Source organism: Solanum lycopersicum, chromosome 2, assembly GCF_036512215.1.
Source record: "Solanum lycopersicum chromosome 2, SLM_r2.1".
In the NCBI taxonomy this organism is placed as follows: domain Eukaryota; kingdom Viridiplantae; phylum Streptophyta; class Magnoliopsida; order Solanales; family Solanaceae; genus Solanum; species Solanum lycopersicum.
In genome coordinates, this window is record NC_090801.1 from 65,763,031 (window position 1) to 65,775,685 (window position 12,655).

At 34.5% G+C, this 12,655-nt stretch overlaps 1 protein-coding gene across 2 annotated transcripts; it reads right to left on the reverse strand.

Moving 5' to 3' along the window:
* Window positions 1-46: 46 nt before the first annotated feature.
* Window positions 47-12,167, reverse strand: FTB (farnesyl protein transferase subunit B). 2 transcript variants are annotated; one of them, NM_001247040.2, is made up of 14 exons: window positions 11,943-12,123; window positions 11,753-11,839; window positions 10,466-10,571; window positions 9,306-9,341; window positions 8,584-8,666; window positions 8,449-8,502; window positions 7,912-7,963; window positions 7,220-7,284; window positions 5,848-5,904; window positions 5,625-5,697; window positions 2,367-2,453; window positions 2,100-2,280; window positions 1,407-1,540; window positions 108-658 (listed from the first exon to the last, which is right to left on the reverse strand). In NM_001247040.2, the coding sequence occupies exons 1-14, from the start codon at window positions 12,053-12,055 to the stop codon at window positions 419-421; spliced, it is 1,368 nt and encodes a 455-aa protein (NP_001233969.2). In that variant the 5' UTR covers window positions 12,056-12,123; the 3' UTR covers window positions 108-418. The 2 variants fall into 2 exon arrangements, with proteins under 2 accessions (XP_010315875.1, NP_001233969.2); XM_010317573.4 differs by having other exon boundaries at window positions 47-658; window positions 8,449-8,666; window positions 11,943-12,167.
* Between the last annotated feature and the right edge of the window lie 488 nt (window positions 12,168-12,655).

A 12,655-nucleotide genomic window follows, 5' to 3' on the forward strand; every position in this document is an offset into this window, starting at 1 on the left:
TTGCAGCCTGATAACAAATATACAAATTAGTGATAATTGAATGATATTTTGATCTTAAATGAAAAATAAATAATATTTTAAAGCAATATCCTAAACTTAGGTGACCGTTTGGGAAATTGAATGAAATTTCTGATCACTAATAACCGGTATCCAGATTTGTAAATCTTAGCCACTATTACATGCATATCTCGCAATTTCACATTGATGTTTACAGACCTCACTAAACAGAGACGAATTTAGTGCTAGTTCAGCAAGTTCAGAAAGTACCCGTTATTCTCTCAACTTGTATCACGTATACAAATGCAAGGATATTGTACATAAACGATCACAACTCTTTTGAACCCAATGACACTTTTAACTTCTGGATTGCAACTAAGTTTCTGAAAAAGTTGGTGCTAATGAAAGTGGTGAAACAGTCTCACAAGCCTGAGAAGTATTCGCGAGCTTCATAATACCGATCCAACACTACGTTGAAGAGTGGGTGAACCTGTTCCAACAGACATTTGGAATAAGGACCAAATACATCCCTGGGTAATGGTGGAGAATCAGCTTCGTCGGTCCAGCTATACTGAGCAATTGAAAGACCACTTAAACAGTAACAGGTATGGTAGTAGTCTCTACCCTTCCCAGGTTTGTCTCTGAAACCACCAACTTCAATCTACATCCACAACATGATATATTAGAATCTTGAAAAAGATATAAAAGCAATAGAAACAGGAATAACAAACTGCCAAAAGAAACTAAACACTAATATCTTGGTGAGTCGCAGCATCTGATATAGAATATTTAAAACCCACTTAACTTTCTTTTTCCCTTGGAAGAATGAATAAATAGTTACCAATTATACACAAGAAAATTGAACTCTGATTATGAAAAGAATGCAAAATAAAGCTGTTGAATCCAACACCAATTAAGAGGATGATTAGTACACGACTTCATGTTGCCAACAAATTCAAAAAAGAACATTATATCAAATACACATGCCTTTTAAAGGCTCTTGAATTTATATGTTAATGGAGAAATAATGATGCCCAGCAGATGAATGATATTCAAGATGTTCTAACAAGAACGGTGTGGTTTTAGTGATGCTCCAAAATCAGACAACAATTCCATCTTCAGACGAGATTAGGAGAGAAACCCGATATAATTTACTTATTTCTTTAAACTATGTAGGGCCTAGAAGCTCAAATAAACCAGTTTCTCATATGCATTTTCAGTGATGTTACAAATTTTATAAACAAAATCTTAGCTTCTTATACGATTATAATTTTCTTGAGATTTTTTCTTCATCCCTTATTTTCCAGCTTGTGCTGCTGTGCATATGCATTACAATCCTACACCAAAGCAAGGGACATGCAAGAGTGAACAGGGATCTTCAGAATATATTTTCTCGAAAATTTAAGCACCTGAGAGCAAAGAAGAACATATTGCTGCAGATACATGCTGTCAAAGAGAGGCCTCATAGCTATGGGTCGGTTGATAAACTCATATCCAGTATCTGCTATTTTTGGGCTATGAGAAGCATTTTCTTGACAAGCACCTAAGAAAAATGAAATGATGTGATTAGAAAGTAATTGTGATAAGACCTAAAAGAAAGAAAGATCTAGACAACACAAAGAATCTGGATAGAAATATTAGGAGCTGTCAGAGTTTCAAACTTCCAATGAAATGCTCTACTAAACAATCTCGGTACACCGTCAAATGGACAAATGGATCAGAGTAAGGGACATACAACCCATTTTGATAATCCAACTTTTACACATACATTGTTTGAAGAATCCAACATATGGTAACTAGTTAAGGTGAAGTTCAGCTGATAGCACTATAGGTTACTAACTACCTGACCATCTGGAGATATCAAGTTCATATACAATCCAAGTGCCACTTCTGTGACAAGAGAAGTGGTTTAAGATGGAATATATTCTTTTCATCCTTCATTTATTAAATTCCACCCACTGGATTCCGTTATAACATGATATGCTCTATTTAATTCAGATCCAAGGACAAAGTTGAATAGCACTGCAACAAACAGACCAGTGAATCACACAGTGGTACTTTCTTTTTGGCCTTTTGAACTATTGTTCCTCAAATTGACATACCTGCTTGTCCAAGAGGGAAAGTATCCTGAACATGAGAGGATATCCCTTCCAAATGCTCTTCTTCATCAGATAACTCTGACTCTGAAGAATCATCAGCACTTTCTGTACTGAGGTCATTTGACAGCCCTAGTTGTTCATGGACTATCAAATTTAGTCTTTGTATAAGAAACACTACCGCGCCCTGATCAATCAAAGTCATCTTTAGCTCAGTAATAATTAAACTGGAAATGGAAGAGTTCAGGACATAAAGGTAAAACTGGTAGTCACCTGCCAAAAGGAATAGCAGCCATCGACTAATTTATTTGTCCTGCCTTGAAATCCACCTTCGACCCCTTGTCTAAATACCACCCAATCCTAAAGATTCATAATCATAATACATCATCTCCATCAATACCGTCAGATGATCCAGATTTAAGTAACATCAATTCAACAACTCGATAGAACTCAACTTGGGAAGAGTTATTAAAAAAGCAACAGAATGAAACTGCTAAGAGAAGTAAAGAGACTAAGAGGAAGTCATGTAGAGGTACTACTATACGAAAGATACTTGGAAGGAAAAGGAACTAATACGTTCATTAATAATCTACCCCCAACAATCCCAGGAATGCAGCAACAGAACCTGGTGCAGCTCTACAAAATGAACCAGCATCAAAACCAAAATTAAAGGCCAGAAGGCCATTCCTGAGTTCCTAGATATCCTCCTAACCATATAAAAAGGTGGTGTATTAGCAAAAATAATGCATGCATTAATTATATGTATTAGTAGTACCTTGTTTAGTGCATTTTTTCATGCTATGTATGACTAATTATACACACTATTCTATTGTGTATTGAAGAGTGTATTACTAATAGCATGGATTTCTTGGTATTAGTGATGCAAAGGATTTAATACGTGCATTAATATGGTTATCTTTTCCACCATAATTGTGAAGGCTACTTTTGTAAATATATATTTTATATAATACACACTATTTTTAATATACCAAACCAAACAATGCATAACTAATACAAGTATAACTAATGCTTTCATTACTAACACAATCTATTAGGTATTATTTTTATATGCTCTAACAAACGACCCGTAAGTGTTAAGATTTTGTTCTAATTTTCATAGCTTATCTGAAATTTATTTTTTTTAGGGGAAAAGGACAGATATACCCTCGAACTATTGTAAATGGTATGCAAATACCATCCATCATACTTTTGGGACATTGGTGCCCCTGTCGTCCAAAAAATAGAGCATATATACCCTTTATACTAACGGACACACACGTGTTATAATCTTATCCACCGATACAATATTTATCGACGAATAAGATTGGACCACGTGTCTGAGTGAAGGGCATATATGTTCTAGTTTATGGAAGACAGGGGCACCAATGTCCCAAAAGTATGACGGAGGATATTTGCATACCATTTACGATAGTTCGGGGGTATATTTTAATATTTTTCCCTTTTTTTCTAAAAGAAGAGACAAAACAGTACTTCAAATGTTTTTACTTTTCATGAAAGGAAAATATTTTTTTTTCATATTTGGTTTATTTTTTCGTTAAAGAAAAAGTTAGGAGATTATATATTGAAAATCCCTATTCTCATAAGTCATCACAAAACAACAATAGAATCCACAATGTACTCGTTTTAGAGACTTTTCTTTATGGAGAGATTGTATTTTATTTTTATGACAAGGGAAACCTGCAGCCGCTACCCTTTGGGTGCACACGGGGTTAAAATCCCGCTTCTATGCAATATCTCGCAAACCACATGGGAGAGGTAACCCGCACTAGGCAAGCCTGGTGCGACGAGCTCGGCCCGGAAGGTAAACCCCTTGCTTTCGCTGGCAAGGGGTTTCGAGCTTGAGACCTCTAACATGAAACTCCCAAGCTCAAACCACTGGGCCACCTCGAAGGATTATGGGGAGATTTTTTCTAAACAATTTTAATGTTTTAAATTAGTTTTTAATATGTAGGTCAATTGACCAAATTCTATATAATAATATTTTAATTTTTAGTATAAGTTTTTGTCATCTAATTTATCAACATCTTGATTTGCAATTGTAAACTTCGACATGACGCCTTAATCACTTTCGAACCCAACACCAAGCTCCCTGCGCATAGCGTGGTCCAAGGAAGGGTCGGACCACAAGGTAATAAAAAGCATTCAAAAGTTTAATACTCCAACAAGGTAATAAAAAGCATTCAAAAATAATACTCCAACATCCCCAATAAGGACAACCACCAAAATGTTGCATGTTATTTCCCAGTTGTTTATCATCTAATACACTTTTTCCCATATGCTAACTTTTCTAGTGCATCAAAGTTATTTCCAATTTATTCACTTTTGATTCCTAAATATCCAACAAAAAGTTGTATCTGTAAAAATAAAATAGCCTACCATCATAAAACCAATGATTTTATTTATTTTTTTGGATTATGGCTTATCACCTTAAGTACTAGAATAATCTCCTGTACTCGGTAATCACAGCACTAAAATGTTTTTCCAGTTCTTCAATTGCCAGCTGAGATTCAGCTCATCTCTACGTTCTGAGTTAATACCTCAGATGGTCACTCAACTATGCACTCTTCTCTCAGAAAGTCACTCAACTTTCAATTTTCACTCAAAAGTCACTCAACTATGCACTTCTTTCTCAGAAAGTCACTCAACTTTGAATTTTAATTCAAAAGTCACTCAACTATCCACTCTTTCCTCAAAAAGTCACTCAACAATCCACTCTTTCCTCAAAAAGTCACTCAATCTATTAAATTGTTTTTTAATTAAAATTTATTGATATTAATTATTTATATAACAAACCAAAATTTTTAAAAAATAAATTAAATCATTTAGTGATCCACCCACCTAACCCGACCCATTAAAAATATAATATGACCCATTTTATTTTGTCTTTAATCCTAAATTAATCCCTCTCTTTAAACCTTGAATTAGGATTAAAGACAAAATAAAATAGATCATATCATATTTTTTAATGGGTCGAGTTAGGTGGGTGGATCTTTAAATGGTATTTTTATTTTTTAAAAATTTTGGTTTGTTATATAAATAATTAATATCAATAAATTTTAATTAAAAAACAATTTAATAGATTAAGTGACTTTTTGAGGAAAGAGTGGATAGTTGAGTGACTTTTGAATTAAAATTCAAAGTTGAGTGACTTTCTGGAAAGAAGTGCATAGTTGAGTGACTTTTGAGTGAAAATTGAAAGTTGAGTAACTTTCTGAGAGAAGAGTCTACGTTCTTTTTGTTCTCCTTTACATTTTATGATAAGCAACAAAAAAGCAATGTGGAACATTTGTGAAGACAAACTAAAATGCAACTATTATAACAATCTTGTTTCAGTTTCATTTAATCAGTCATGAAGGCCAGTAACAAAAAAGAAATGATAATATCCCATTTCATGACAGTGAGAGGAATGCCATAGTCCTGTCACTCTGATGCTAAAAAAAGAGAGTGTACACACACATGATTATCTTAGCAACACTCATCAGTCCCCAACAGAGTCCTAAAGCAACTTACAATTAAACCTGGCAAGTCCAATCGATTCACTTCGTTGATCAGAATCATTGCAGCCAACCCACAGAAAGTATACCTAGAAAATGAGTTAAATGTAAAGGGCTTCAGTAACATCATAAGCTGAGAAGTGATAGTTCTACTACGGCAACTAACATTGAAAGAGAACTATAAGAAAAAGAGCGAAACAAGATTAGAAAGATGAGAATATCTCCAACGTGAGACTTACCCACCATGAGCTTCAGAACCTGGTTCGCCAGCAATTCCACCTTCATAAGTCTGACAACTGAAGCAAAAACGGAGAACAGCTTAGGAAAGGCTTATCCATGAAAATACATTCTTAATATTTCAAACAAAAAATGAGGGACATTAAGGAAAAGAAAGATCTGCCACCTGCTTCTTATCTTGTATTTCTGACACTAAATAGAATAAATTCTTATTTATCCTAGCTAAATAATTCTTATGATGAGACTAGGATTAAATCAAGAACTTCAGAGAACAAGAATAAGAACAAACTAGAATAAAAGAATAGTTCCTTCATCAATTTTTATTCAAGGACTTTCAACTTTCTCAGATGGCAAGAATTAGGAAACATCACTTATCTCTCATATTTTAATCCCTGACAAATGGAGGCTGTCATCAACTCAGAGCCATGAATATTCAAACATAACATCGTTCTGAAATGATACTTGGAAAATTGTTCTCTTACCAATGGGATCGAATCTCAAAGAAACCCTTCAATGCAACTTAAGTACCAGCTTCGGTCATGCATTTAGTATGTATAATTAACTAGTCAACATGCACTGACTAGTTGGTGACAGTAATATGAATACTCCAAATCCATTACTTTGTGTCATCCCAATACTCAATATTTTGCCTTTAAGATATATTAGTTCTTAAAATCTCACACCTGCTCTGCCATAAACATATAACTTACCACACAAAAGGACCTCTGGCAAACACAACCTAATGTAAGTTTAACAACAACTAATTCTTTTCTTTTCCTTAATCTCAACTAATTGATGTAATGGCTTTTGGGTGATTGTAGGTCTTTAAACAGTTTTTCTTCATGTAATTTAGAATCTACCTCGTTGCCTTTATAGCAACTTCAATTATTCCAGTATTGTACCTAGTCTGGTATATTCGAAGGTTAATGTAAACATAATTAAACCATTTCGACAAATCTTCACTCATGATCCTCTATGCGTGCTATCTTGTTGCGTCTTTTGTTGGAGGTGAGCATTTCCAATCTGATTTTCAAGCTTGTATGACCAAATATCCATATTAACATCTATAATTCATGACAGTTAACTAGTGAACATGTTGGGTTTTATAGAAAACAATCACTCACGTATTATCGCTAGTCTCACAACCATTTGTAATATAACTTGCTTTCTTTTCTGATAGTTATCTTTTTATCAGATTACACTCCTCTAAAACTCCCAAATTTCTGCCATGCTCTTTTAATTTCGTGTAATTTCTCTTGGAAGACAACTACACTAGTAAATCAAAAAGAGATATTACAGCTTGAGTATGAATACGGTATACATAAAGAGAGAGTTGAATAAGCTGTAGCAGATGAGTGCGCATCTCAAACCAACCTTAGGATGTAATTTCCAACACCATGAATCAGCTCGTCATCCACAATGTTTAATATATTTGCAACCTAAGAAACTAATGTATCAATTAACATGAAAGCACATTATTCCAAAGACAATTAAGAAGAAAAACGTCAAACTTGAGAATGTAACATGCAAGAAATGTGTATGTAATAAAGTATAAAATATCTATACGATTTGCAAGAGAGGCGTGTATCAGAAGGCTTTGATTGCCTCGTGAATGAAATTCGGGAAATGTTCGAATCTAATTTATTTTCAAAAAACTAAAGAGACGGTTAAGTTTCACATATTTTTAATTTTTTTTATGACAAGGGAAACCCGCAACCACTACCCTTTGGGTGCGCACAGGGTAAAACCCCCGCTCTTATGCAATAGCTCGCAAACCACATAAGAGAGGTAAGCTGCACTAGGCAAGCCCGGTGCAACAAGCTCAAACAAGAAGGCAAAACCCCTTACTTTCGCTGGCAAGGTTTCGAACTTGAGACCTCCAACATGGAAGTCCCAAGCCCAAGCCACTAGGCCACCCCGAAGGATAAGTTTCACATACGTAGCTTGCATGATTCATCAATAAGAAAATTATATTTGCTTAAAGCTTATCTCAGAGTCTTCCATCCAAGTGCAGCAAAATAATGAAAATATGACCAGAACTCAGATCACAAGGAGATCACACTTACAGAAATGGCAGTATAACAGGCACGAACATCTACTTCTCCACCATCGTGCATCCTGCAGATAATATTTGAAGTTTGAACTTAGCAAAGATGGGAAGTGGCAAGTCATTTTTGAGGAAACTTGAATATTGAAAGAAAATGCTAGAAACAAGTGATCTCTCAGATGCTGTTCGTTAAATACACTTGGATCTACAAACTCAAGAATACACACACAAATATTTATACATTTACAGATCAGGGTAAAAGTGTCAACTACAGTGCTAGTTCACCCAAAAGTCTAGTTCTCCTCAGAAGGAAAACATAACAAAATTAGCAGGTAGGATTAATCAGGAGAATCAGTAGTAATGGAAAACATTAGCACATACAACATAGAGATGGCAAATTTAAAATGGATAAACAAGTTACAAATAGAAAGAAAAGCACCTAGATTTTTTTTAGAAACTGATAGTAGATAAATACAGCAGACTAGGAATGAGATACAAGGGAAGACATGAATTGGGGAGCTGATCAAATAATGTAAACAAGTAGAAAGCATCCTACCTGAATCCACCACTTGCGTCTTTCATTCGCAGCAAAAATGTGTACAACTTTTCTCTGAGGCATATTACTAGATCAATGTCAACAGGAATGAACAATAGATAAGACACCAACAAAAACATACTATAGCTTGTGCACCTATTAATTGATGACAGAGCTTCAGGTTTGCCCAAAGTTATTAGTGAATTGACTGCAGCATAAGTAGTTGCAAGATGAGGCATCTGAAAAAAGCAATACAATACAAGTATTACTTCAAAGAACCTTAATGATAAGAAGCACAAGAACTGTATAAAATTAACAGGTTGACCAGAATAAACGAAGCTTGGAACTGTTAAATTTGTGATTCTAAAAGAAACAGAAAAAGAGTTTCAAGCTAACTTATAAAAGAACAAGAACCAGGCCAATAGTCTTTTTTTTTTTAATGACAAGGGTAAAACCCCGCTCCTATGCAATAGCTCGCAAACTACATAGGAGAGGTAACTCGCACCATGCGAGCTCGACCCAGAAGGCAAACCCCTTGCTTTCGCTGGCAAGGCGTTTCCGTTTCGAACTGGATACCTCCAACGTGGAAGTCCCAAGCTCAAACCACTGACCATGCCAATAGTTAAATGCATATCAATACAGATGACTATTTCCCTCTAATAGAATTATCTTTTAATTATAAGTCCTCCAACAGAATTATAGAGTTAACAAATTTACAATATTCAAATCAACCATCATCACAAAATAAAGCAGCATACTGCATATTAAAAACAATTGAAGACATCAGATAATCAAACTCAATGTGAAAATAAGCATGAAGAATCTGACACAAATCTGATTTAACGGCACTAAGACTGGAGTGGGAGAATTTGACTTGCCTGACCAGGTCCACCTCCATAGCCACCATCTTTATCCTGTGAGGAAGGTAACAGTAAACAACACATGAAACTAAATCTTACCGCATTTTATTGAACGAGAAGTCCAAAAACAAATTAGCTAGAATCGCAGGCAAGAAAAAAAAAAGGACAGTTACACCAGTATTCTGGAAAGGTGGATGATTAAACATATCATAAATACAATAAATTATCTTTTAAGCAAATATGGTAATAACAATAATTTGGGATGACATTCTACTCACCATGTATATCACATTTCTATAACTAGGCTCGAATATCACTACGGAATCTTTTCTCCATGCATCATTATTAGTCACTCCTAAACACAATCAATCATGCGCACTGGTCTATAACTCTTTATGATTACAATGTCTAAGCAATAGTACAGAGATGAATACAAGTAGTCCCAATTTTAGTTCATAAGAACCACAATAAAGTCCTTGGTGGAAAGCCTCTTGAAGTTTGTTATAAAGTCTACCATATCTTTGAGAAGTCTACAGAGACTTGAGTTTTGTACAGTAGCTGAAGCCTATTAAAGTTGTCATCCCTAAGCAAGACGTAACTGGGCACTTAGAATATAGCATGTACTTTAGTAGTAGCCTTTTCTGCTTAGAACACTTGTCTTAAAATATCTGTTTGGCCATAGATATTCAATCAAATTTTGAAAATCTGTCTTCAAAAAAATATCAAGTTCCAAAAGCTGGTCCAGACCAGTTTTGGGAGAAATTCACTTTTACTCACAAAAGTTTCAAATTTTCCAAGTAATATGCATGTATAAGCACAACTTCAAGTTCCAAAAATCACAATTTCAAAAACTCAAATTTTCAGGTTTTAACTTCAAAATCTGGGAGGTAAAACAATTTCTCTAAGTTTAATGCTTCAAACTCACTTTTATCACCACAAGAAACTCCTGCTCAATATGTAAAAAAAAGCCTGCTGTTATATATATCATGCTCTTGTAGCACAGTATGGTCCTAAAACAAACAAAAAAGGTGATTCATTACACATAAGTTTTCCTCAGTGAAAGTGATCCTATTAGCTTGCTCTGAACCCACCCTAAAAACAAATACACTAAATCCCTACACAATTCTTTTTAAAGAAAGACATAGATACATAACCAGCAGAATACAAAATGAACAAACCTGGCAACGGGTCAGAAAGTCAATTGCATCATTTTCCAGTTTGCCACCAATAGATTCTCCCAACAAAGCGATTGAATGAAGTGTCCAGTAGCAAAGCCATGGTCGACTAGAAAGAAAAACTTAAGTAAGGCATAGAAATAGTTGATGTTAACAAAATAGCCTTTGGTTCCATTGGACTAGAATAGACGCCAAGATCCCATCTTGATGAACACATTTTCCAAACTTTTATATTATGTTGGTGAGGTATGGGAAAGGGAACCAAAGGGCATGACTTAATGAAGTTTGAATGGACATTGGGAATGGGAGACCACAGAATTCTTCCCCTCAAGTTTTATTGTTGAACCCATTATATTTATAAAATTTATGCTTTCATATATACTATTTATTGTAATTCCATGAAAAATTTACACACAGATTTATGCCCAACATTGAATTTTATTGGGTTCAGATGAACCTGATACACCAAAGTTCCAAACCCCATGGTAGATAGCACATGTGCTAGTGAGAGATAGCATGTTTCAATCCATTAGTCGAGGTATGAGCAAGTTGGTTGGACAACATTGTGATCCCCCACGAGAAAATGGAAAAGAAGAAAACCTTAGTGTGTCCTACACTGACAAGATTAGTCATTATGAAACTTATACCAATCCAAATATGTTGTATGTAACTAATCATTGGAGAGAGCTTTATTTTTATTTTTTGTAACTATGGAGTGCTCAACTCGATTATTTCCACGTGGTACGTCCTACCTCCCACTAGCATAGATAGTGGGTAACTCTGTCCCTCAATACATGGACAGTATAAGAACTTGGGAAGAACTCACCTAACCTTTTGCCTTTGAATTTGAGACCTCGTGATTCTCGACCTAGTTCATTAACCACTAGACTGCACTCTTGGGTGGATGCTTGGAGAGAGTTTATTTGAAGGTCAATATTCATCCACGTTAGCTTGTTTAGTTCTTTCCTCTCGTTACCATAGAATCTCAACTCTCTCATTACGATTGAATCTTGCAAACAATGTTCTTTTCTTCCTAAAAAGTCACTCAATCAATCAATAGACTAGCTCCCAAATAAGTTGAGATCAGCTATATAAAGTTATATTAACTAAGACATTACTTCATTCAAGTCAATTCCATTCCAATACTAAATAATTTTCCTTTTAAAGCACATTGAATTCATAATACGAAATTTTAATTTTGTTTTCCAATTAGCCACCAGTTAAAATTGGAATCTTCAACATCACAAGTGAACTAGTGGTGAGAAACGATCAAAGATAGAGGGAACTTACCTGGCATCCAAAACGGAAAACGACGGACCAAGTTTTCTGAGACCTTGGCTTAGATAACCGAAGTGTTTGTCACGTTCGATCTCTATGCTTTATAACAGAAAGAAAGAAAGAAAGAAAGAAATCAACACAAAAATAAGTTGATGAATAAAGGAATAAGAACCCTAGAAATTGAAAAAGGTTGAGAGCTAACAGGTCGGACGGAGAGTTGGGGGAAATGCTGTAGAAATAATCGTATATCTCTCGGACTCGACGCTCCACCACCCATTGATCTTCCAGCGTCTTCGTCACTTTCCTCGACTCCATTTTTTCACTACAACCGGTTACTACTCTTGACTGTAAATTTCGTCAGCGACAAATCAACGCTCGTTTACTCTTTCTGCGACATCTGGAGAATTAGTACTAGGTTTAAAATGCTACTCTAATTATATAGCTAGTGGATTACTTGTTTAATTATTTAACAAATTTATCATTTTTAGTCTTTCAACTTTACACGTGTAGTGTCTTAGCTATATTTTGAAAAAATTAATTTTTGTCTTTGTTCATTTTTTAATGCAAAACCTTATATTTATATTAGCGGAATTGTTCATTAAATTATATTTTCGTCCATTTTTTAAGTTGTTTTTCCAATTAGCTATTTTTCTTCAAATTACTCTTTAGTAACAATTTCAACGATTCAAAATGAAAATAATGAGAAAAGATGATATAATTATTAATTTTATTCAGTGGGATTAAATAAAACATATAACTATTGTTAATGAATTTGTTAAAATTTTATTTTTCATGCAAAAGAAAATAAAATTTGTGATCGTATTACTCCAATTTCTTTACATAAAATAGAATAATGAAAATGATCTATTTAAATATATATTTTATTTTTTTTTTTTTTGCAAATCTACCATTTTA

Coding starts and splice junctions, on each gene's coding strand:
- FTB (XM_010317573.4), bottom strand. CDS start 12,055: ATGGAGTCGAGGAAAGTGACGAAGACGCTGGAAGATCAATGGGTGGTG. Junction 11,840..11,942: donor CCCAACTCTCCGTCCGACCT/GTTAGCTCTCAA, acceptor TCTGTTATAAAG/CATAGAGATCGAACGTGACA. Junction 7,285..7,911: donor CCTGTTATACTGCCATTTCT/GTAAGTGTGATC, acceptor TTAGTTTCTTAG/GTTGCAAATATATTAAACAT.